The sequence below is a fragment of the Phodopus roborovskii genome, unplaced genomic scaffold (assembly GCF_943737965.1).
Source record: "Phodopus roborovskii unplaced genomic scaffold, PHOROB, whole genome shotgun sequence".
In the NCBI taxonomy this organism is placed as follows: Eukaryota; Metazoa; Chordata; class Mammalia; order Rodentia; family Cricetidae; genus Phodopus; species Phodopus roborovskii.
Window position 1 is genome coordinate 2,212,706 of NW_026126410.1, and position 27,048 is coordinate 2,239,753.

Sequence of the window (27,048 nt, forward strand, 5' to 3'; positions counted from 1 at the left end):
TCAGTGTAGATCAGTAAATTTTTCACAGTCTAGGACCCTTGTCAACAGAAATGAAAATGAGACAAGTGTTAGACTTTAAAGTGACCAGAGGATTCTGGGTAAAGAGTTGGAACAAAAGAATCAGATATATATATATATATATATATATATATATATATATATTATTTTTTAAGGCAATGTATCAGCAATAACCCACTGGAATGCTCTGACCCTGGAAGAGCTGAGACCTTTCCATCTAATGCATATACTGCTGGACATTGCCTCTGCTATGTGCAGCTCTGCAGTTCTGCTTAATGTTAGTGGCTTGGCCTTGGTGCACTAGACCTCCCCAACATGTTCGTATATTAGAGATGTAGTTTTTTCTTTTATTAGCCTTTTGAATTCACAATGCAATAGGCTCTAGGGAAACTGAATAGAACATCAACTTCATGTTCACTACTCCACTCATCTGGTAGTCTCATTGCTCCTGATTCATCACACAGCACATTCTTCTCTGCTCCCAGCTGACCCCTCTTCATAGAGGACTCTGCTTAGAAAAGACACTCTCCCTCAGGCTCTTACTGACCTTTTGCTCTTGTAGCAATGGGGTACCCTTTTTATGGTTATCTATTTATTTGACTTTAATTTTGATTGCATTTTTTTGCCTACACTTGCTACTTTAGCTTTTGGAGGGCATTTTCTAAACTCCTTTTATGTTTCCTAGGCAACGAGATTATCAGTAAATGCCTCAGAGTCCTATCTTCAGTGATCCCTAGTTTTCATCCTGAGATGAGATCTCTCTCCTTCCCATTTAGACATGCACAACTCTTCATTTTGCCTCCATAATATCTTTCACACACTTACATTTCCATTTCCACAGCTGCCTTGAACTTTTGACAACTGGTCTACCTGCCTCTCTCCACACTTCCTGGTAAATATCTGGAACACTATGATTATAATACTCCCATTGCTCAAATATCTTCAGTAGATTTTCATTTGAGAGAAACACTGACTAGGCTTCACTCTTAACAACTCTATGTCAATAGACTACTGATACTGTAAATTTATTCAAGTGGAAATCATATGCAGTTCTCCAAAACTTTAGAACTTGCTTGACTTCAGTGCTTCTGTTAAAATGGATCCTTTAGTAGAATGTTCAAATATAGTTGTAGATGAGCTTTCTCATCTTCCCAGGGTCTTCTACTATTATCATACGGTTTCTCAGTAGGTATATGGATTTGCTTCCAGACTTGAATCACAGTAAGCTTTCCCTGAAAGACTCATGAACTTTACTTCACTGTCCATCTTCTACGTCTAATAGATTAAATTTCCTTTCACTTGAGCCAATATAAACAAAAACAAGATACTGATTGTTGCCACCTGCTGTGACAATTGCCTCTATAGTGCTAATTTAAAACAACCTATCCATCACTATGGTAAGTGACACAATTACCTCCCTATCAGAACTAAAACAAAGAGTGCAGGAGCCATTCTGTGACCCTGGACATGTAAATAAGAGGCTTTTGCTATCTGCAGCACTTCACTGGGAAAGCTGAAGGGCGAGGAGGAAGGAATGAGGGCTACTGTACAGACTTTCATTTTAGTACCTCAAAAAATGAGTCAGAGATGATGCACACTTCCAGAAAACTCTCAATTGTCAATCTTTAGCTCTGTGACAATGAAAATGGAAAGATATCCTGACCTGTCACATGAGAATCTCTCCTTCTCAAATGACCATTTAGAGTGGAGAGCATGTGTCTTGGTCTTTGGGTAAAATTTCTGATAATTGCTTTGCCAGGGAAGCTGATGAAGTGCTATGTGAGGCTATCAGAGCATCTACCCAATGTAGACAGTTGCTTTACAGGGGGAAGTCCACATTTAAAGTCTGAATTACTCTTTTTTTGAGCCATTATGGAGTAATTTTAGCACCTCAAGAACATTCATTTGCTAAATGGATCACACTGAAAGAGTTAATGTAGCTTTGCTGCAACAGAAACATTTCCACATTACAGCTGATGTGACAGACTCTGAAAAAATACTGTTCTTGCTTTTTTTTTTTTAATCTAGACTACAGAAAGGATTCAGAATAAATCAAATATTGATGACAGTATTGCCTTTATAGTGTTCAGGTGGATGCTTGAAATGTACCGTAGTGACTGTATTTAACTATCTACATAGCTCTCACTTCCGGATACAGGCAAAACTAGTAGAGAATTAAACAAAACAGCAAACAATGGAAAGCAGTGCTAGCATTTCCCCATGTTTTTCAGTGATCTGCTGATGAAATCGCTCCATAGCTGGCCCTGAGTTCCTAGATGCTGTCTTTCACAAAGGAAGGCTGAGGGCTGTTCATTGTAATTGCATTACTTGTAAAATGGGGACTTAATTCTTAAAGTAGCTAGAGGACAAAAATAACAACAGCCTGTGGTTTGTCACATACTTTTCAAAGGAGGAGTTATCCCCACTTAGGGTCAGGTGGAAGCTATCTCTAATCAGTTCCTTCATCAGGCGTGATCAGAGGGATGCCTGTGTAAGAATACACCACTGTTGAGTAATTCCAGCTCATTCTTTGTCAACAAGCAAGGACGAATCTTTCCTAATTTGGAATAATTACCCTTGAGTTTGGCTACTTTATTTGTGCACTTTGTATACTGTCTTGGGTTAGGAAGTGCCCTAAGGGTGCCATAGTTAACATTTATACTCCCTTCTTCTTTGAGGTCCCATCTCCCATACTCTCCCAGGGTATCAGAATAGGTGGGGGTGGGTGGGTTGTGGATCTATGTCATGGCACAGAGTTAGGTTCATTATAAAGAAATGGTTCGGAAGCTCATTCTGAAATTGCAAAGCTTGAATGAGGGACAATAAAGAACCCAAATGAGGAGCTGGAGACCCATATATACCTACAGAAATGGGGAAATACTGAAACTGCTTTATTTGCTCTGTAAATCTGAATATAGCTCACCAACGAACACACAGCCCCACAAACACACAGCTCCAAATAGTCAAACTCCCAATACAGGAAAATTGCCACTAACCTGCTGATATGTATGTGCAGATTGGTTAGAATTCATAGCTTTCCTGCTATGTTTTCTTCAGCCAGAAGAAGTGCCTCTAGATATGCCCAAACCTTTGTATTTTATGTGGGCAAGCAAGCAGAGAGCTGTGAATTGTCATTTCCTAGTAAATAATTTATTCCGTCGCTCAGTGCCACACACTAGATTTGCTTCTGTGTGCACTCAAGTGTAAGAACTATGATTTCACTTTGGGTATGAGCTTTTTAAATAATGCATTTTTAGCAGGTGAGATCTCTGTGGTCTCTCTGGAATTACTTTAGCTAAGGAATTGTTTTTAAAGAGTAGGACAAGTTGCAGGGTGGTGACCGTACATGTCTTTAATTCCAGCACCTGGGAGGCAGAGGCAGGAGGATCTCTGTGAGTTCTAGGCCAGTATGGTTTAAGGAGCAATTTCCAGGGCATCTGCGGTTGCAGAACATGACCCTTTCTTAAAAACAACAAGCACAAAACCCCGAAACAACCCCCACACTATATAACTAGGCTTATTAGAGAACAATCAATCACACAGTGGGTCTTCTTTCTGTTGCCTAGCAAGTCAGGAGAAGTCATGGGCAACCACTTAGAGATAATGATTCAACCCCTGAGACATCAAAGCTGACCACAAGTCTTTGAATGCTGCATCCTAGTGGCATGTCTGAAAATTCCAGCTAAACAACCTCCAGCACCACAGAGAGAAACTGCTACAAATCTAGTTTTGGAAACGAAGGCTCATATGCTTAAGAAACCACCTATGTGCCCTAAACTAGAGACACTTGTTTATTTTATTGCTAGCTGATAAGAACTTCAAGTAGGGAATCAGTCTCTATCCCCCACCCCCCAATCTTCTCTGGTACTCAGTACAACACTGCACCTGAATGGAAAAAATGCGTGCTTTCTTTTTAAATTTCTTTTTGGAAGGATAGTTTCATGATTATATTTATGTACAGAACCCTTAACTTTGGCCTTTGCCTTTTTTCTTTTTTTCTTTTTGGCCTTTTCCAGCTGGGCAAGGCAACCCACAGATTTTGGAGCCAACACACTGCCTCCCCAGTGACGGTGGATCTCAATGTACCTGTTGTTGTAATTGGCCTGACAGCTTCCACCAGCTTAGCCAGAGCACCCTTGTCTTCTGAGTCAACCTGTGTGAAGGTGACAGTGGTGCATGTCTTCCGGTGGACTAGATGCTCCAGCCTGGCCTTCCTCTTATGGTGCAGTAGAGGACTACCTGTGACACATGGCAAGCAGGAAGACCAACTGCTCAATGGGGTCTATGTAGTGGGCTATCACCACCTGCTGAGAGCCATCTTGTTCTCCACCGAGGCAGTGACCTTCAAAGGACAGGAGGTTTCATAGTGGGGACCTCCCTTAAACAGCACTCTTCTTCTAAATAGGGGCCGACAGCTTTGCTTCTTCTCCTGTTTTGTCTGTGGCCTGCAGTTATGGGCAAGCTTAAGGGGCTGGGCTGCTGCTTGCTGGTCCAGGGCCTAGGGGAAACCGTTAATGGAAGGAGGTACTTTGTGCGGCTTGTAGAAGATGGCTTCCGCCGCTGAAGTCTGATGTACTGGGGACTTTTGGTGAAGTGAGTGAGATCTCTTCTAGGTAGGATGTCCTGTTCAGTGCCTAAGTCTCTAGGCCTTTTTTTCCAGAAGATTCACAACTTTTGGCCTCCTGTCTATAGACAATGGCAGGGGAGGGGCCACCTTCTTCTCCTTGGCCTTCGTCCCTTTGGGAGGAGAGCTTTTTAAAATTTTATTTTCATTTGCTCTCTGCCATTCAGGCAAGGATTCCAGAGCCTATCATTGTTTGGCAAGCAATCTTTCAACAAGTTTATCCCTTACCCCTTGCTTTTGTGAGACAGAGCCTTGCTATGTCTTTTGAACTTTTGATGGTGTACCTCAGACTCCCAATTCTCCCTCTGCCTCCTGATCGATGGGATTATGGTGGTACATCACCACAACTGGTTATATACATAGTTCTTGCTGCCCTCATGCCTTAAAAGCAGTATTTCAGAATAAAACACTACCAATATGAAGTCTTCAGTTTTCTCATTCAATTATTTGAACAACAAGATCAACTGAGGAAGTTCGTATTTTATGAAGAAAAAGAAAATGAGCAAACAAGCACTATTGGGTAAACATCAAAAATGGACAAGAAAAATGGGAAATATTGACATTTTATGTATTAATAATTGGTGCAGGGGTTTCAACTATCCCAGAGAACAAGAGATCATTAAACAGTATTTTTTGTTTTCAAAAGGAGTTTTGGTGAGAGCTAGCTCTAGGTTTCATTAGAATGTACTCAATAAATGTATATTCACCCAACTACATTATATAGGCCTCTGCCTTCAAGGTTTCTTCAATGAAAAACTACAAGGAGGACTGTGTATTCATAGCAACATTCTGTGAGTCATGGGAGCCAGAGACAACAGCTTGCATTACCAAAAAAAAAAAAAAAAAAAAAAAAAAAAAATTTTCTTTGTACTCACACCAGTATTTCAAAATGCTAATGGCAGACTAAAGTTTGTGCCACCAACAAAAAATGATAAAATGAAAACACTCAAGGTTAGTAATTTGAACTCACTCTCCTTTAAAATGTCTTTGGCGGGAACTATGGTAACCATGTTTTTTACAGTAGGCAAATTGATTGATTCCAGGTCTTCCATCTGTTTCTATTTGATAAAAGCTTTAATTTCAAACCCTTTCAGATACCAGGCTAGCTGTGAATCTGGTCATAAACAAGTGGGGATTTGGACTGAAAACTGCCATTTCTTATATAAGGTGTTTATGCCAAAAGATGATTATGGACCATCTAGCAGCTTAAAGGACTGGTGTAGTGAGAGTAAAAAAACAAAAAAAAAAACAAAAACCAAAAAAAGAAAACAAAACAAAACACAAACACAAACAAAAACAAAACAAAAAAACAGGTGTTTCTCAGTTAGGGGATGATTTTTTTTTTTTTTGGTTCTGTTACAATCTCCTTTCGGTTTTGGGAAAACCCTGACCATTGTCAAAGCCATCAAATCCCTTCTTTACAAACTTATCAAGTGTCTTTCTATGTCTGAATTAGACACACTGGACGATAGGAACACGAAGTAGAATATTACCAGGACATCAGTTCACCAATGACTACAAAATCACAGGGAGGCCTTAGGTGATGAAAACTGCCAAATTGTCCATATAAATTATAGTTAGAACACTGGCTGGTGTCAAGAGGGAGATGAAGGGTTAACATGGCCAAGACTGAGGAAGATGAGTAAGAAACCATGTAGTTGGGCATGAGATAAGCAAGCTAGAAAGATGAGGAGGGACAGGGCTTTGGGTTAGTAATTGCAGGCTGGCTGGCTCCCTTGAGAAACACATGTAGGACAGGCACTACTGTTCTTTCATATATCCTTGCTCCCGATGCAGCTAACTGTGACAGACTAAATGGGAAGTAAGGCTGGCTGCTAACAAGAAGAGACCATGCTATAGACAAGCAGCTAAATGTGATGCCACCAAAAAAGACTTCAGCTCTATCTTGGCGGGGATAGCCTTAACGCTACCATGGGAAAGCCACCAGGCCGTCATGCAGATGTGAGGACAGAGTTCAGGATGATGAACAGCACTTGAGGCACCTGCAAGGCTGGAGGGTGGGTAACACTTAGCAGATAGCCAAGGTCAGTGTAAGAGTGAGACATGGACCGAGCTGGGCTTGTTTCCCTGGTTGGGTCAGAGAGGACAAGCACAGATCATATGGTCCTTCCAGTGGCTTGGTCATGATAGCCCAGAGATGGGCTGAGAAAGGTCCCAGGACTCTGAAACCAAACTGCAGGGACTCAGAGATCCCATCCTATACACTAGGGCACTCACAGCAATCATTTGTGAAGTCAGGATACGGTAAGCACAAGTTGTGGTCAAGGCTTCTGGGAGCAGAAGTAGGGGCTAGGTTTGTCCATTTCTTGCCTTCAAAGATCACAGACAAAATGTGATGGTCTATGAGAATGGGTCCTGGAGGCCTGTCCCAAGAGGACAAGCCCTCTGCTTTGTGTGCCCCAGGCTTGGAGCAGGGGTTTTAGAGGTTCTGACTCTTGGAAGAAGTGGCCCCTTTTGAAAGCCCATAGAAAATAATAACATTTCATTCAGACCTGACAATTCTGAACTCCTTAGGCTAGCGGCTCTACTTTTCCATACCTTCTCAAAAAGCATACATGCTTCTCCGCAACTTTTAAAATTACAATTTTCCCCCTGAAAATATGGAGAAAAGAATAAACAATGTATAACTTTAAAAAAATAAAAACATTGAGATGAGATTTGACTATGTAGTTCATTCTGGCTTTTAGCTTACTATATCATCCAGGCTGGCCTGAGACTCTCGGTCCATGTCTGTCTCATCCTCACAAGTGCTGGGATTATACACGTGTGTTACTTTTTTTTTTTTTTTAAATGAATACAAAGTATTTTGCAAATACTGTTTGGTCTAATAGACTCTTAAAGCATACCGGAGAGAGTCCGTGTGTGTTACATCTTTTTGCGATAATTTTTGGAAATAGTTACTTTTGCTGTCATTTCTCTAGCTGCAGCTTCTAAGGGCCACACACATGTGATTTGTGATGAGCCTGCAGTGGCAAACACACAACTGAGACTTACAAGAACAATGCTTTCCCATTGTGTTCACAAGACTGATTTGCCAACCAGCCCTTGATTCCCCACAGTGCTTGTGTGTGTGTGTGTATATATATATGTGTACACACACACACACACATATATATATGCATATATATTCCTCTATAATATCTATGTACATAATATTATGTAACATATATACATATTATAGAGGAGTATGTCTTCTTTGTGTCACTACAATTTCTTTAAAAAAAAAAAAATCCAAATTTGTTTAAACTGTCCCACACCTACCCCACTGATACAATGAGCCTGTTTCTCTGATTTCCCAAGTTTGAGTGAATTTGGGGGCCCTCAGTAAACCATCCTGTTGACTTCCAGTTTGTCTGCTGGTAGTCACCACATAGGGAATTGTGCAGTGTCAGTTTCTGGACCAAACAGGGACATGTTAAAAAATGGCCCACAGAGCAGAGCTCGAGCCTTAAGACGGTACTGGAAACTTAGCCTCTCTTTTCTCTCCCTGCTTTCAACTAAAGTGAAACCCTACCCGAGGCACCACCATTGCTGAAGATCTTCTAATGAGGACTGCTTTCCTGCCCAGGCCTATCTGATGGCTGCACTTTCTCTCTGTGCCTTCTCCCTCTTCAGCCACACAGCCTGCTATCACTTTGAAAGCCCGGCAAAGGAAGCGCCTTCCATTAACTTCCAATTTATTCCTTTCCTATTGCGATCCTGAAATGAGGGAAAGGAATGCTAAGAACAGAATTTTAATGTAATTCAATTGTAAAGGTTTGTTCCTCTGATAAAATCACGCTGCTGGGGGAACATTCATTTTATTAAAAGGGAACCTGTCAAAAAAAGAAAAGCCATTCCAACTACAGGGGAACTGAGCGTTCTGTGTGGGATCCATTCCAGAGAAGTTGTGCAGGAAATATTTGTGTGCTGAATGACTTTTCCTCCTGACCTTTATTGTCATTTTAGAGGTGTGCTCTTGGAGAACATCCTTCTGCTTCAGTCTATCACTGTGAGAAATCACACTAAGGGACTCAAAATATTCATCCCAAGGACTAGTTTGCATTTGTCAACATGTCATCTCAGTGCACCTAATTTCCCCTTCGTGGCTTGTGCAATGTTAGTCAAGTGAACAAGCAATCGAAAACGATTTTACACAGGCACTCACTGTAAAGTACACACACCATAAAATATACAACAGCTAATTTTCATTTCGCTCTCATTGAACTCACAAAATGTGACTGGAGAGCATATTGCCTGGGCCACTTCTCCACACAAATGCCCTGGCTTCACAAGCCTCCTAACTTCATATGCTTTCCAAGGGTGGCCAAAGTCCTGATTTGCATTTGGTTGCAAAGGCCTTTAAACTGAGGCTTATCTTCTCTAGTAACTGTAAAGCTAAGCCCTCTATTTGATAAGAATAACATTCGCAGTACTGAGGTAACCCGCCAAGTTCACTGTGAACCATTTTCGAAGGTTTTCTTTAGTGAAAGCTCCCACCACAGTTGGCTTCATCAACCAGGAAAATCCAAACCCAGAGGGTTTAGGCCTAAAACTAAAGCTACGGTTGGTTGTCCTTTGAAATGTTTGTCGTTAATCTGCTAAGGGTACTAGGAGCAAAATGTCAGTTCCTAAGGAGAGAGGTAAATTTACCATGCAGCTAAATGAAATTTAATCTCTGAGGAGTTTCACACGCATGGGTCTATTCTAAGTTTCTGCATCTAATTTTCATAATTTTGTCTCTTTTTAAAAAGAGGGATATAAAAACTATAGCAACTTAGGGCCTCAGTCACGTACTTTTCTTCAGAATATAAGCATGTGTTACTATTACACACTCTATTATGATATCAATATTTTATAGTTAGAGTAAAATTTTTCTTATACTTACTCAAAAAATGTTGTCCATCCAGTTTCATCACTTTTGGTAGCTAAAAGCCCACTGTTGCCATGGTAAGTAAACAAAACTAGTTCCAGTCCTTGAGCGGTCATGCTTTTCAGACATCCATTGGTGCCTATGGTCAACCATATCACTTGGTTATCCGGAGACACCACCCGGACTGGCATCCGATTCGGATCCCTTCGTATTCGGAGGGTATTGCCATTGCTGTCTGTTACAGCAGTGATGTCGTTGTCATTGCTGTAGCTAAAATTATACAGGTAGTCACCGGTGACTAAGCTCACGGTGTACTGGTGAGTGCCATTGATGTCGAAGATGTAGAGTTCTTGATCAGTCGGAGAGGCAACTTCATAAAAGTTCATAGAGTTAAGTAAAGGCTTATTCTTTGACACTGCCCGGATCCGAATATTCCCCAGATCTGCAATGTACAGTGTGCCATCTGGAGAGGCGGCTAGGGAGGACGGTGCATTCAGTTTGGCATCTTTGGCATAGCCATCTCCACTCTGATAGCAGTCACAGTTGGCATCATTTTTACAGTCACACTCTGAAGGTATTCCAGCCACCAAGGAGATTTCCCCATCTGTTGTGACCTGCCTTATTCGGTTAATTTTCTTCTCATCAGTTTCGGTAATGTAAAGGACCCCACTGTAAGACACAGCAATGGCAGTAGCTGATTCCAGTGTGGTCTGGACTGCATGCTTCCCCACGGGATATTCCACGCCTGGGACTTGGCAATGCATGGGCCGCCCAGCAGCGATGCGGACTTGACGGTTTTCGGTGATCTGTAAAACTACATTATTATCCAGGACATAAATGGAGTTATCCATGGGGTTAATGGCAAGGTCAGTGGGCCATTCCAGACGTACCTTAATAAAGACAGAAATGAACTGGTTAGTCAGTTACTACACTGCAGTTAGTTTGCTAGAAGAGTAAATTAGACCATTTAGGGAAATTAGCCTTAATTTGATAAACTGTTTTAAAAATTGTCTCCCCCTCCATAATGCTAGCAAAACAAACCTACAATTTTTTAGTGGAGATGAATGTAGGAAATAACATCTTATTTAAAAATACAGTGCATGGAAAGATTTGCTGCTTATAGCCACACAGAAAATGAACTTCTATGTAGTGAGTCAACAGATATCACTGAGATATGAACACATATGCTCCTTATGGTGTTAACAGCCAAATGCCAGGGCTTCCTAGGTTATGAATACATTAGTATTCTATTGTGTTTTCAATCAGGCCAATAGTTAAGTTCCTAGTTCTAAATATAAGCCCCTTGGGACTAATCGTAGTGTGTTTTTGCTTGTACTCAAGGAGCCTATGCAATCAAAAGATTAGAGACTTAAGCTGTTTTGTTCTTTTTGGAGTATCTGCATGCTGCTACGTTAGTGGAATTTTATTACACACTCTTAGCATTTCTTAGCGCTAATTGTGCTGTATTTCACCAAATTCATCAAATGCAGAATTACAGAAGAATATAACTTTTAGTAGCTCCTGCTGTAAATGTAAACAGAACAGTTGTATCATAACCACTGCCACGCCTGACAGATGCAATTTAACATGCTGCCATCACTGTTACTGACAGAAGCAAGACGAACAGCTTGGCTTACTATCTACAGTACCTGGCTGATATGCATGCTGGTGTCACAGGTTAAAGGCCTGGCTGACGTCAGGTCATTGGACCCCAAGAGAGTTGATATGATTCCATTTTGATCAACCTTTCTGATCATGGTTCCATCAACAAAGTAGATCAGTCCATTCTTATCAATCGCCATTCCTTTATGCAAGAGAAATAAGTGTTACCATTTTTAAGAGAAAATGATTAATTTTGATCAAATCCTTAGGCCCAATGACAAATTCAAAACTTAGCTTTGCCAATAAAGTGGATGGTAGGTAGCAGGTAAGATTGCTGATTGTAAAGCCTGGCATGGTGGCGCACGCCTTTAATCCCAGCAGAAGCAGGTGGATCTCTGAGGTTGGGGCCAGCCTGGCCTACAGAGTGAGTTCCAGGACAGCCAGGGCCACACAGAGAAACCCTGTCTCAAAAAACCCAAAACCCCCAAACTAAAAACCAAACCAACCAAAAAAAGATTGCTGATTGTAAAATTTTAAGAAAAGGGGGGGGGGAATCACACACAGGCATTTATAGTATAAATACATTTATGTAAATAAATACACACAACAAAGAATCCAAATCTCCAAGAATCTCTATCCAGTGTATGAACCTCTTAGGCATAGTACTTGTATGCTTCCACCACAAAATAACATTCACGGTCCCAGTGTAGGCCATACATTATAGAGAAAGGCTCAGATTCTGTTAGAGCCGACTTACAGTCACGACATTCTTCCAACAAAGACAGATCTGAGTTGAGGTTAGTGTTTAGCTGACCTTGTTACAATGAAATTTGCCATTATGAATAATTCAGCACAGCAAATATTTTTTCTTCAGCCCTTGCTCACACAATCCTCACTAGTTATAATGAAGAAAAAAAAAAGTTTCCAAACCCAAACCCATTGTAACAGATGGCAGGAGGCTTGAGTAAGGAGTTAATCTTGGCTCCTTAAAAAGCTTTTATCACATAGAATTTTAGCCTGTTACCTCCCCAAATTTCTCATAGCCAGCAGATTTTCCCATGGCATAGAGACAAAGGGTAAGGAGCTCCGAAGTGGGTGAGAGCTAATAGGGTTGCTTAGTGATGCTTTTAAAGAGGCCTGAGACTCATTCATGGCAAGAAAATTCCAGGACAATGAAGGAATCTGAAGTTTAAGACGTGACCTGAATACTATAGAGTGGTGGCTTCAGTCTTGGAAAAGTTGGAAAAAAAAACCAGTATGATTTTTGTTTTTAAAAAGGACCTTATATCTACTGTAAAAGTCAACCTAGCATCTAGTTGTTTCCTGACAGTAGATGTGATAACAGCTTTCCAGAACATAGTTAGAGATAAAACATTAGACTCATCTTTAAACACAATCATGAATCAGATGGAACTTTCTATTTTTATTAAAAAAAGAAAGTCAAGAGAAAAGCCTAAACTGATAACTGCCAGTACCTTTGGGACTCATGAGAGTTGCCTCCACAGCCTTCCCTCCATCTCCACACCTTGCCTCGTCAAAAGGAAGGCATTGTTCCCCGGTCCCAGCAACCACTTCAGCGTTCTTAGTCAAGTCTTTTGCTCCCGTGAGTGATTTGGGGCGATAAATCCTGCGGGTGTTTGTATCGGAAACGTACAAATCTCCTGTGACCGGATCTGTAGCCAGGTAGTATCTGTGAGCTGGGTTGCTACTGTAGAAAGATTCACATGTAAATATTAGGAAAGAGCTAATCCTTGTACACAGAAGGAAATGAAAAGCAAAATAAAACACACCATGAGGAAGTGCTTATAAGCTGCAACCCACTGTCAAAGGCTGGGCAAAGAACAGGCTAGGTGATGATGACTTAGGAGACTGATCCGAGGTACCAAGTCTCTGAGACGAAGTATTTTTAAGTCTGTGATATTTTTCTTTTTGGTTTGGTGTTGAGGACTTAACCAATTGGCAGTCACTATTTTTTATTTTATTATTTGTTACCTTTTCTGTGTATGGATGTTTTGCCTGCAAATATGTGTGTGTACCATGTGCATGCTGGTGTCAATGATGGCCAGGAGACAGCATCAGATCCCTTGCAGCTGGAGTGAGTTAGGGCTATTTGGAGCTGCCATAGGGTGAGGAGTGAAACATGGGTCCTCTGGAAGGTCATCAAGTCCTCTTAACTGTGGAACCTTCTCTTCACTCCCATCAACAGTCATTCTTAAGAACAATTACCCTTGGCAGCAATATGCTCTAGCCTAAAATAAACTAGCAAGGTCTCTACATTTATTTAGTTTTGTTTGCCTTAACAGAGGAAATTTATTCTGAGGAAATATCTCTCCAGTATATTACACATTGACTTAACATACGACCAACATCTTTATTACTATCAGGAATAATTGCTTTGCTTTTGTAGAACCTCACAAACAATATCTCCCCCGCCCCACCCTGTGCTCTTAGGATGTTGCATTATGCCTATTGGTAGTTGCTCTACAGAAAAGCAGATGGTGCTGGGACAATGTCTGTTCAGAACTATGGGGATAAAATGAGATAATCCATTAAAATGCAGAAGGCAATCTCCGAACACTACTTTCTTAGGCATATGACTTCCAGACCACGTGCAAATATGGTCTTCTGGAAAATGCAAACATAGTTTAAGTGACTTGTGTTTCAGTGAGGATAGCAAAGATGGAATCCATTAAATAACATATCTTTCAATGACAAGCTTGGCTTTATGTTCTCCCTCACCCCCCTCTCCCAACTTCTCTATTCCTTCCATGTCTTTACGATCAAATACATCAAAAGTCATACATTTATTTTGTGAACATTTATCATGTGAACATGAATCACAATGGCTGCCTAGACATGACCTGAACGAGGATGTTACCAATAGACATTCTAACATAGAAGGGGGTAGGCTCATGAAGCCTCAGCCCTACACAAAGAACTCTAGGAAATAGGACTCCTGAGCTCAGAAGAAACAGTGGTTTTACACACACACACACACACACACACACACACACACACACACACACACCAATTAAAGATAAAGAGACCATGAATTTGAAAGATGCAAGGAGTGAATTCATAGGAATTTGGAGGGTGAAAAGGGAGGAGGGAAATAATGTAATTCTATTATACTCTCATAAAAAACATATAGTATAAGACTAACAAATATTTTAATTTTAATAATGATATGGCAAATTTTAATGCTAATCATGTTACACTATAATGAAACAGTTCTCAGTCTTTAATGTTGTTTTAAATTTTTATTTATTTATTTTGTGTGAGTGTCTGTGGTATATGTGTGTATAGGCCAAAGGTTGATGTTGGGTCTTCCTCTGTTGCCCCCGTGCTTATTTTTTGAGATAGGGGTTCTTACTGAATGCGCAGCTTGTAAAGTCAGCTAATATACCTGACCAGAGAGGACCTGGGATCCACCTGCCTCTGCCTCCCAGTGCTAGAGGTATAGGTTTCACATGGGTGCTGGAGGCTTGAAGAAGGTCTTCTTGCATTCATAGTGAGCAGCCTTCCACTACCAACTCTAATGTCATGTTTGGCATAAGTAGTGGATGTGTGTACTTCAATGTGAGAGGCTTTTGTTACAATAATGTCATAGTTTCTACTAGTGTCTCACATTGATGGGGGAGCATAGCCAATCATGTAGTCAGTAGGGACCTTTGGAGAACAAGAGGGCTCTATGGCTGTGAGGCCAGCACACAAAGGTATACTAAGCTTTTCAGTCTTTAGGTCCCCTTTACAGCCCTTGATATCTTTTAGCAAGAAGAGTCAGGTTAGATCAAGAGGCCTTGAGTACAGGAAGATGTTAAGGGTAAACAGTTTTCCAAAGGACTCAGAATCAAGTGAGAGAATAAGAACATCTCAGAAATCTGATTTGTAACAAATGGCCAATTGACCATGATAAATGTGATGACACCATTTTTCTTTAAGAGCAATGGTACAGTTGTGGAGATATTTCTACCCACAGTCTGAGAGCTGGCCTTTCAGCTGTACACAGCCAGTCACTGAGTCTGAGGTCAATCAGGTTGGGTTTATTTAAAAGATGTGCTGTTACGAGCAGGTTTACCTGCTGGCCTGGTCCCAGAGCTGCGCCAGTCCCAAATAACACACAGAGATGCTGCATATAAAGCTGTCGGTCTATAACTAGCATTGGCTAGCTTACTGGCTAGCTCAGTCATAAATATCAACCCATTTCTACCATTCTAAGTATTTCCACGTGGTCTTATCTTACCGGAGAGAGGGGCTAGCATTTTACCCTGTTAGTCCTACATCTTGAAAACTCCTCTTCCCTCTCCCTGAAACCTTCTTGTCTCCTAGTCCCACCTATCTTGCTTTTCTATTGGCCAACAGTGCTTTATTCATTAACCAATAAGAGAAACATATTTACAGAATGACATCTCCCATCATCTCTTTTCTGTCTAAAATAAAAAGAAGAGTTTTAACCTTAATACAGCAAAATATATAACAAAGCAGTTATCAAATTAGAACCACTGTTAACAATATTTAGTCTATTACCATTTAGCAAGATTTAAAGAAAATATTCTATCATCTATCCTATCTTTGTGAGTCTAAAGTCCTATAGTTAACTTATCTTTAATCCTAAGTAAGGAAAACTATAACCATAATATGCCATTGGAGAGACTTCTCTAGTCTTTCCTATCTCCTGATTATCTGATAACTATGAACAGTTGGTTGGTTATGACACTTTTCTCTTGATATTTGTACACCTATAGGAACGAGGTGTGGCCCACTCTCCTGTCATAGATCTCATCATATTACCTAGGCTGGCCTTGAACTCACAAGTAGCCTAGCCTGGCTGCAAACTCATTATCCACCCATCTCTACTTCTGCTATGCTGGGATTACTTGTTTGCATCAGTGTCTTGAAGACACAGTCACTTTCAAATCAAGCAGTGCAGCTTTGCAACATCTAATGAGGGAAACATCCTATCATGCACACAGTTCTACTGTCCAGAACAATGTGGAAGTGCACACATCCAAGACATGAGGTGCTGTCTCATAGGCAAAGGACAGCCACTCCTTAGACCCTGCCCTCACACAGGTGGGAAGCGTCTCTACAGAGCTAAAATGGGGCAAAAATGATACCACCAGTTGACATGTCAACATGGATAGGGGAAATTTTACAAGGTCCTAGATGAAGAGTTGATGGGGGGGGGCAGAGAGAGAGAGACAGACATACAGAGAGACAGATAAGAGACAGAGAGACAGAGACAGACAGAGGCAGAGAGAGATAAGAGTCATAGAGAGGCAGAGAAAGAATAATATATCATTTTCTTCAGGGATGAGCTCTCTGACAGCCTAGACTTCAAGTGTTTGGCCTTAAATACATGCACATATGAGACACACTATATGGATTTAATAGATACACATACAGACACACACAGAGATAGACAGACAGACCGACAGGTACATGTAACAATAATAAAGAAGGCAAATGTGAGGGGACACAGGCCTGGCAAGCAGGAGTAGAAATGATGGGAATAAAGCATTCATGTTTGAAATTCTAAAACTAAAATTAAAGAACGCTAGCCCCCCTCAAAAAAAAAAAAAAAAAAAAAAAAAAAAAAAAGACAAAACAAAAAATTAGGGTGGACATGAGTTTGGAAAGTTTTAAGTTGACAGGCAGGTGACAGAGGAGTTCTGAATCACATACACAACTGGGGTTTGATTCAAGATCATCAAATTTCAAGCCTGAGGAATTCCCTGACAGGGTGCACTAGAACCTGCTTTCTATTGTCCCAAAGGTCACCGAGGGGCTGGTGTGTTGCTACAGAGAGGCACTGGGCTTCAGATGAGAAGTGCATCCATCCAGGGAGGGTGTGATGGAGGTCATGGTAACGGGAGTAGGTCTGCAGTGGCCTCAGGGCACAGGGCTTTACAAAGGCAGTGTTTTGGGGAAATCTGTGTTCAACAATAGAAACACTGAGCATTTCTGTGGGATTGGCTGAGATTTTGCTGTTTCAGTAGGGTTTAAAATGACAACCGTGCCTAACAGCTGCAAAAAGCCAGGAGGTGAGCTCCACCCGATATCGCCAATACTACACCTCGATTCTTAACTCATTGAGGATGACCTAGATGCCAGTTATCAAGACATCTTCCCTATAGTCTTGCCAATTGGACACAGACCCAGGGGCAAGTGCGGGCTGGTTACACTCATTTATTTTCTCATCATTCAGCCTTCGGAGACGAGAGAAACACTTGCAGAGAACGGCACAGAGAACGCATGCTATTAACACTTGCTATCTTTTCACTTGGAAACTGTGCCACAGCTCTTAGGGCACAAAGCATTAGAAGAAACACAACAAATTCTATTTATGTATAAAAGCAAAACTGCCTCTTTTATGGTGACCCAAAGACTGTTCAGATGATTGCAAACGGAGACCTGGGAGATGGTCTTTCTAGTAAATCAATAAGAAATGCTGACTCAAGTTTTGATAATTTTATATCGAAAATCTAATTAATTCAAACTCATAAGACTTGTGATAGGGATTTTCTTTGATCCTTTAATTGGTAATATAAAATTCACAAAGTTGATTTTATTATTAGTCCTATATGTTTAAATGCCCCTTGGTTGGTATTAATGAATTAACTTAAGGTTTTTAGTTTGGAATTTAAGGAATTTGAACAAGGGTGAGCTAAAACTTGCTGCCTATTAAGGGGTTTGTTAGCAAAGTAATAAACATCAGAGGGGAGAGTTGTAATATCAAACAGAAACCCACTTTACAATCATTATTAGTGTTGCCAGTTAAATTAAAAAAATGAAATGGTGAATGAATATAACTAAATATAATTAAGGAATTTTATTTATTTGCTTTTATTTTTTTCTTATTTTACATATCTGTCCCAGTTCCTTCTCCCTCTCTTCCCTCCCATGACTCTCGACTTCCCCTCCCATCCTATTCTCTCCCCACTGCACAGGGAGGGTGATGTCTTCCAGGAGGGATCATCAAAATCTGTCAAGTCATTTGGAGTAGGGTCTAGGCCCTTCCTCCTGCCTCTAGGCTAAGGAGTATCCCTCCATGGGGAATGTGCTCCCAAAGGAATTTTATTTTATAGAATTTTTTGGCAGTACTTAATAACTTGGCATAATAGTCATATTTGAATGTTTAAATAATAAGGCTGTCTCTTGATATTCCTGGCCAATATTTTTCTTATGGCTTCTAATAGTATAATTAATGACAATTTATGGTGTATGTGATACAGGAAGAGGACCTGAAGCAGTTAGTCTACATTGATTAAATTATCTACAATTGACAATGCTACTCCTATATGCAGAATTAGACACATTTTGTGACTTCCTTTCTTCCTGTTGCCTGTCCCTGATTTGCTTACAACTGCTCTGCGAGGCAGAAAAGGAGGCTATAATGAAAAGCAGGCTAGTAAACAGGAAGAAGTTTCTGAAAGGAACTCCATTTCCTTCCCTCCCTCCCTTTAAGAGATGTCTTCCTTCTTGTGATGAGGTTTGAAATGAGGAGGGCCTTACCCATGCTGGACATGCACTCTATTGCTGAGCTACGCTCACACCTTCTATCCCCTTATTTTGAGGGTTCCACGCTCTTACCCGGGCTGACCTTGAACAGTGCTATTCCTGACTCAGTGTGCTGAGTAGCTAATTACAAGCTTGCTCACTAGGTTTGGAAATCACTTCAGTTTTGAAGAAGCTAAATGAGGACACAACGAAATTAAGTATCATGATTTTCATTAGGCCAATTTAGATAGTTATTCAATACACAAAATCATGAATTGCATTGATGATGTCATTATCTGTTGGATGAATGGGGCTCAAAACCTTTGTACATTTTTGCCTTTCATTTTTCTATCCACTCTGTAGATCAGGGTGGCTGGAAACTTGCAGCAATCCAAGTGCTTCCACCTCCAAAGGGCTGGGATTGGAGGTGCGAGCCACTGGCTTATGCCTTCATCTTTCTAACTGCCCAGGAGGTACAGTTCCTGTCAGCTGACTCCCTTCCCTGTTAAGTCTTCTCTTTGAGGTATGCTCTCCCTCATGGTCTAGTGTATTAACTTTCTAAGTGATCTTATCAAGCCTATTCACATTCCTAAAAGGCCACTTTGAACGTGCCACTTGTTCATGACCCTAAAATAATTCCTCACTCTGTGAGTAGTTTTTTCACTGATCTCAAGGTGGCCCTAAGCACCTGACCGTAATGGGCTTCAGCCTGCATCTCTCATTCTTAGCCACACAAATCCCCACTTTATTTGGGTGGGTATGATTACTCTTGGGATGTCTTAGTATATTTATTGCCTCTTGTTTTGTCATTCCATGAATGTCATTCTTCATGCTGTTCTGATTCAACTGATTTTATTTTTTGATCTAGCTCAAATATCAGCACTTTCTGGAACCTTCCTTACTATGTTGCCATCTCTTCTTCCAAGAACCATTTTCATGGGACAGTTGTGTACAAGATGTGTCAAAAAATAATACGGCAGATATCAGTCAGTCACATAAACGGCTGGATTGCTACTGTATGTGAGTTTCTGAGAGCTTAGTCTTGGGTTACCATTCATCAAAGTGTCCAGCATATGGGGACTAAGCATTTAACACTGTTAGTTTTAACACTCAAGTGTATCAATACACAACCCAAATAGTATGTCATGCCCGGGTGGCAGAGAAAGGAAATGTAGACAATCAAATGTGGTCTGAATGACACACAGCAAGCTGACAGAGGACTAGGGAAGAGGGATTACAGTGCCAGTGTCAAATGCCATGAGTTAGTATATATTGACTTCATACTCTATGGCACTATGCAGAAAACAAAGTTCCAAACCCAGAGAATTTTTTTTCCCAGAGATGATAATTGTAAAATACTTGCAAAACGACTGTGAAATAAGTCTAGCCTTTTCTTTCTTTTTTCCATTTCTAGGAACTCTCCCTATAGAATCCCAGCCACGGGGAACATATAAATGAGAGATGTGGTACTATGGAAAGGACATACACATAAGAGGGGTTCAAATCTCTGTTTCACGTTTCTTAGTTGTGTATCTTGGGATGAGATGTGATGTCTTCCAACCTCCATTACCTCACGTGTAACCCGAGGGATTACTGTGTGGCTCGCTAATAACATGCAAGCAATGTCTGGCACGATGCCTGGTATATAATAGGCCAGCTTGTTAAAAGGTAGGCTTTCACGGTCTTTCCTACATCGCCTACAGCATTTTCACAAGGGGCTGGTGTGCATACCTGTCTGACTTTCCTCATTTCTCCATAGTTACCAAGAAAACAAGCAGAGAAGTGTTGATAGTCTGTTGGGGCCTCTAACAGGATGCTCAGTGTTCTGGGGAGATTTAGTGTTAATCTTAGCATGTGACTGAGCCATTAGTTGAACGTGTAGATCAATACAGAATCTTAGGGAAGGGTCCTGGGACCATGGCTCTGATCAGCAACAGTTTTCTGTTAGTAGAACTCCATTCTTTGCTAGTTGTCAATCTCTACAACAGTGAGCTATATTGACTTATTCATCTAAGATATATGACATAAAATATCACACTACCTTTTAAATATATCATCGCATTAGATGGCCCAACTAGATCTGGCATGTCTAAGCTTCCTTGCTTTTCACTGGGTCTTTCTTATTTTTTTCATTAAAGAAAGGCTGTTAGAGAAGACTGTTCTGACAGGGCTTTTACTGTATGTAACTTCTTCAGGCAAGTGTACTTGTCAACAGAACAGGAACAACCTTCGAGCTGATGGTATTCTACATTCATCATCCAGTCTTTCCCTGAATAATAATGGCAACAAAACACTATTTCTTGACTCTAATAGTTCTTCCAATTTAGGAAAATTAGAAAAAGCTTGTAGGATGCTATAGAGGGATTGTTCCCAAGTTCAGGGAGGGTCCTTAGCAGTATGTTCATATTGGTCCGATAGATATATAACTTAAAAAAATTTTCCATAGTACAATATTTTCAGACTATTTTTATTAAATAGTTTGCCCAACTGAATTAGCTTTGTGCCCAGTAAGACATGATCTGTTTTGGATACTGGTCAAACTACACTACCTCCTTAGGCTTTGTTGTGTTTGAAACTTTGTTCTATTTCATGAAGCTTAGCTTATATAAGTCAGTAACTGCACATTAGAATTCCTTATGACAAGATCTTTTTATGAACCAACTTGAAAATATTTCTAAGATCCTATTTTGCAGTAAGTTATGTAATTGTCCAATTAAGCACTTTTAAATCCTTAGATGTTCTTGGTTCTGTGTTCCCTTCTCAAGATTATGTTACTAAAAAACAATTTCTGAGATTCACATCGAAACATAAAAAGGACATTGGAAAATATGCAATAACCTTTAGGCAGGATGCTTACCTATGTCTAAAATCTTTATTTCTTGGTGGAAGCAGTTAAAAGAAAGGTAGAAAAAAAGCAGAGTTAGAAAATGCTTCTGAAATAGAATGAGATCAATATTGGGGTTTTAATTACTTGTATGGAAAATTGCAATTTAAGCTGAGAGAACATTAGCAATGAACTTCGTAAGCAAAGATTATCAAACTGCTGTCAGAATTGGTTGATAATCACACTTAAAACAAAGCAAGACAATGACATTCTGTTATTACTATTCATGTTATGGCTAACGATTGGGCTGACCCAACTGAGCATCCAATATCCTTGCTTATTCACTGTTACATCTTGATTCCAGAGAAAACATCTTAGGCCCCCATTTAACCATTGTGAAGTAGAAGATGAATTCCTGCACTGCATGTGATTTAGTTTAAGGAAAATGAAAGAAACTAAAAAGTATCCTTTTACCTGTCAGTTCACAGAAAAAAAAAATCACTGGAATGAGTAAGACATTTTCCATATCAGACAACTTTACACATTAATAACAGAACTATGTTCTTCCTTGAATAAGTTTTAAACTAGGGGGATGTATGCTTAAATAAATAAATAAACATATCACATCCAACTGCATTTTTAAGTGTGTGTTTGTCTTTGACTAAAGCCCCTAATAGAAGAAAGACATACCTTAGTTCTAAAACACTTGTTACATTCCCAGAAGGGAATATCCGTCGAACATAGTTGAAATCCCCTACATATAGACTGCCATCGATCCCACAAGCTAGTGCTACTGGTGCCAGCAGTTTGTTCCCATCAGCTTGGCCATTGCAACTTGGGCATGAGATGCTGCGCCTCCGACCATTGCCCATGATGCTACTGACCACTGGAGGCTGCTGGGAGATGAACTGATTTTCCCCATTTCCTTTATACAGTATACCTGGAAGAAAACACATTTTTCTTATGATGTAAATGAATGATGAAGGCAAACATGTCCCCTAGAAACTCATGATGATGAAGTGTCTTTCTGATTTAGAACTGGAAACTTTAAGATAGATATTACATGATAAACTACATAGGTTATATTAAAAAAAAAAAAAAAAAAGCCCTGTCGGTTATTAAAAGACTAGTGAGAGGGACAAAGGACTAAGAGAAGGCTTTGGGAACCCAAACTCTCAACACCAGCAATCCTCCATTTTGCCCACATACTGGAACAGTCTGGAGTGTCGTAAAAAGCTTCTGATGGCTGGTCCTTACCCCAGAGGCTCTGATTTAATTGGTCTGGGGGCAGCTTTAGTGTTTCAATTTTTAAAAACTCTCCAGGTAATCTTAATGTGCAACCAAGTTTGAGAACCATGCTCTATATAATATTCTTAGGGACCACAAAATTTGCCTAATTGTTAATCAATGTGGAAAATATTACCTATTAACCTGATTAATAAAAGTGTACCCTGGGAATATGAGTTTCTTATGAATTTGCCATGAGTTTACAAAAAGCAAAAATACTTTATGGAAACAAAGTTAGAAAGAATTTATTTATAGGTCTCATGATAGTAAGCACATAATCTATCACTGAGCCATACCCTGGCCTATGGAGGCCTATTTTTAACTCTACTATACTGTCAAGGAGTCTTGCTTCATATTCGTCTGCTGTATATATATACATATATACATACATAATTATTTAAAATGCAAAACACAATGAAACTGATACAGAGGGCCAGCTTGCTATTAAAACTAAACTCCACTTTAAGGCATGAAAGTGTCAATAATTTTACAAAGACAAAAATGCCAGGGTGCTCCATAATGGCCTTCATTGAAAATGCAAGAAAAAAAAACCCAAAGGAATATTCAATATTTTGCTAGTAAGAAACTAGATTTACATTGAAACTTCATTTCGGTTCACTTTGCTGTTACCTTGTGCAAATCAATGGCCTGTGTCTGCTATCCACTGGCTTGTCAGCTGTTCCCACCCTGTGCATATTTTACGACACACCTCGACATGTTATTAGCTGTATAAACCACTTGCTACTTTGGCTTTAGAGCTGTATATATTGTATTTATTGGGTGTTCTATGTTTCAAAGTAGTTCTCAGAGCTAATGACTGTACTTATCAACAGATAGACTGGTGAAAAAACAATCTTGTGAAAGCACAGACAGAAAACTCAAAAACGTGATTTTTCCTCCACTTTGGGATAATTTGAAAGTGAAGAAGTGATCAGAATAATTGTATGCTCCTTATAGCTCAGTGCATTTTAGGTGCATTTTGTGATTACGTTTTTAAATGCCTTGCTATTTGGGTGATGTAATAATCATGGAAAATTTACATAAAGAAATCAGGACCGGTAAAACAGGTTTATTCAAATTTAAGAGAAAATAATTTAAATAAGTCTGGATCACAACAAGAGATGAAATGCTTTTTGCCTTGAATATTCAAGGAAGGCAAAGTGATAACCTAAGATTTCTCCTTTCTGTGATTACATTATTTGACAATTATGTGAGTATAATTCCCTGGGAGAGTTGGTTCTGCAATTTTTATCAGAAGAACCCTATGCTATTACAGCAAATGGCTGGCCCCTCATGAGTTTTCTCTCTGACAACAAAACAGAACGGTAGGCATTACAGTATTTGTTTGCATGTTCAAGGCTGCCTGAGCCAACAGTTGTCACCACCTACATCTTTGTCTCCTCTTCTGCCACGTCTATAGCTTATCCTGCTTGCCACAGTTACAAATCACTTTGTTCATTCAATTAGACACATGTCACTTTGGAAAGCCACCACTTGTCAAATTCTAGACTGCAACCAGTTTACCATGGGACTGAGATAAGCTCATATTTTAAAGTAACATGTCATAACACAACAGTTTTTTGAAAGTCAGACTTTTTGGCACTTGAGCTTTAAAATCTGATATAGCATTAAAATAAAAGCCTCCTAAATTCTGGTTTAGAATTTGTGTGTTTATGTATGTTTATATTATGCAACCCTACACAGTATCTGTATACTTCCTAATCTTTTGGAATGCTATAATCAAGTGTTACCAACAGTGGTGAATGACAGGGGCCCTGCTGGGGCTGGGTGCCTATACTCGTCCTAATGTTTTCTAGTCCCTTGGAGAAATCCTGTTACTAACTTCCTATGAATTTTATGCTGTATTTTCATTATAACTAAAACATGCCTAGGACAGTGCTCCCTCAGGTTTGTTTGTGAGGGACCCATGCAGGGATGTGGAAATATGTGGAAAATGGATGGAATATAATTTTAGATAATGTAACCGAGAGCAGCGACAAGCACGTTTAGCACATGCCTCTGCATTTTGAAAGACCACGAATCGGCTTAGCATTACTCACATCACAGATTGAGACTACCACCACTTCAAATAACACTGGTGACTCAAGGGGAGCTTCGAGACAACATATGGAGTGCTCTTCATGGGTGGGAGTCCCTTCTTCCTCTCCTTTTAAGTTTTAAAGTCTTCTAGATCCAAGCTGCCTATGTATAATGTAGTCAAGGATGACCCTCTGCTTGTGGTCCTCCCAACTTCACCTCCTCACAGGAACTAGAATGGCAGGTGTGTGCTACAAGCCTGGCTGATTGGGTGAACTGGATGAAACCCGGGGCTTTGTGCCTGCTACGGAAGCGCTGTTCCCTGGAGGACACCACCCTTGCATTTATAATGTATGTGCTGTGTGGGGTGCCTGAGATGGGCCTTGTTCCCAGACTTCAGACTGCAAACTGATGACCAGGACACATGGGAAAGGAAGAGAGCCAAACACTGTTGCAAAACCAGGAAAGGCGTGAGGAGGACTTCTGTTTTATTCTTCTGGAGTGATCCATGCCCTACCTGTCACCCTCTCCTCAAGACAAGGAACCAGCATTTTCAAATATTGACCTGGAAACTACTTTCCAGTCAGCATACTTAAGACATGGGCCAGAGAAATGGCTTAGTGGTTAAGAGCACTATTGCCTTTCCAGAGGAACCAGGTTCAATTCCCAGCACCCATATGGCAGCTTAAACTGTCTTTACCTCAAGTTCCAGGGGATCAAGTACCCTCACATATTCATGAGGGCAAAACACCAATGCACATATAAAATAAATATATCTTAAGAAAATAAAGTTGATGCATTCTTCCCAATACTGTTTTTTTGTTTGTTTGTTTGTTTTTTCAAGATAGAGTATCTCTGTGTAGCCCTGGCATCCATGGAACTAGCTGTATAGACCAGGATGGCCTTGAACCCATAGAGATTCACCTGCCTCTGTCTCCTGAATGCTCAGATTAAACACATGTGCCGCCACCTCCTGGCCTCAATACTCTTGTTTTTAAAGACAGAGCAAACATCAAAGTCATCACTACAAATGTGACCAGCTATCATGAATGTTTAATTGTGTGATAGTCTCATCCAGCATTCAGCTCTTCCAAAAAATCAAAAGGGATATGACCAGAAAACACAGACATCTCTTCTAGCTATTTATAGAAGGAGAGTAGAGACTTCTCAGTATGAGAAGGCTCAAGACAGGTTAGAATTGGTTACTTTACAGACCTGCTTTTAAAAATAAGGCACCTTTGGATGCTCTGACATGTGGACTAGTACATAAACAGAATGTCAGAAACTAGTAGAGGCAACTGAATTCCTTCCCACATGTATTATGATTTTTGTTTTTTGGTTTGGGATGTCTGAAATGTGTTTCTTTGGAGGACATTTATTATCATATCACCAGGACTGCTAGAAGTAGTATTTTAGGTTTTTTTCCTCTTTGAAATTATTAATTTATATTTCTGCCAATCGTCACAAGATCAAGCTACAATACTTTTGAGTGACAGATTTTTGCTTGTTTTGTTTATTTGTTTGTTCGCTTTCCTCAAATAAAGACTAAACAGAACTTTGAGGGGGGGGGACTCAGCTACACAGTTGGAGCAGATTAATTGTCTAAGAGTCAAGAATCTACTGGTTAAGTCACACAGGTTTTTATCTTTGTTTAAACTAAATTACTTTGTCTCAGTTTTGGTGATTCCTTCCAAAGCCCTTTGGTACACACACTTCAGTATGGAATTTGAAATTCGCAATGAATCTGTGGAGGAGATACTCACACAGACAGAGTGATTTCACCAAAGTCAGCAACTTATACTCTAAGGGGGAAAATTACCGTGACAACGAACATAGGAACGTTTTAAAACCCAGTAAGAGAATTATGTAATTCCAAAATTCCAAGACTTTTATGGTTCTCAAATTATCTCTTCATCCTTTTGTTTTTTTTTTTCCCTGACTAATTCTACTCCTACAGTGTCCATAGGATAGAATCCTGCTGCAGTGTAGTCTGTGTGAGGGTGGGCAATGTTAACTGTGGGCAAGCACTCACCATTCTGAACATCCAGTACATGATGCTTATCCAATGTCCAGCCACCCATGTTGGAAGCATCCAACTCGTAGCCTTGCAAAACAGCAGTCCGCTTTTCCCACAGAGTCAGGTCCAAACACGACTCATATTCATATCCAACTGATACTGTAAGGAAACAAATCACAGTTCTTCCTCTCAACAACACAGGAAAAGTAAGGTATCTTACAATTGGGAGGAAATTTTACAATAGTATTCTGAGATAATAGTGCCAC

General features: G+C 40.1%; 1 protein-coding gene across 11 annotated transcripts in view; it reads right to left on the bottom strand.

The window, feature by feature from the left end:
• Tenm3 (teneurin transmembrane protein 3) overlaps positions 1-27,048 on the bottom strand; it is a 1,243,671-nt gene that overhangs the window by 31,007 nt on the left and 1,185,616 nt on the right. For 9 of the 11 annotated variants that reach the window (XM_051182423.1, XM_051182421.1, XM_051182419.1 and 6 more), the window contains 6 exons: positions 26,798-26,941; positions 22,132-22,381; positions 21,475-21,495; positions 12,593-12,825; positions 11,165-11,319; positions 9,531-10,405 (listed from right to left, as the gene is read on the bottom strand). In XM_051182423.1, the coding sequence (XP_051038380.1) occupies positions 9,531-10,405; positions 11,165-11,319; positions 12,593-12,825; positions 21,475-21,495; positions 22,132-22,381; positions 26,798-26,941 (1,678 nt within the window). The remainder of the gene's footprint in view (positions 1-9,530; positions 10,406-11,164; positions 11,320-12,592; positions 12,826-21,474; positions 21,496-22,131; positions 22,382-26,797; positions 26,942-27,048) is intronic. The other 2 variants (XM_051182422.1, XM_051182420.1) reach the window with 1 other exon arrangement.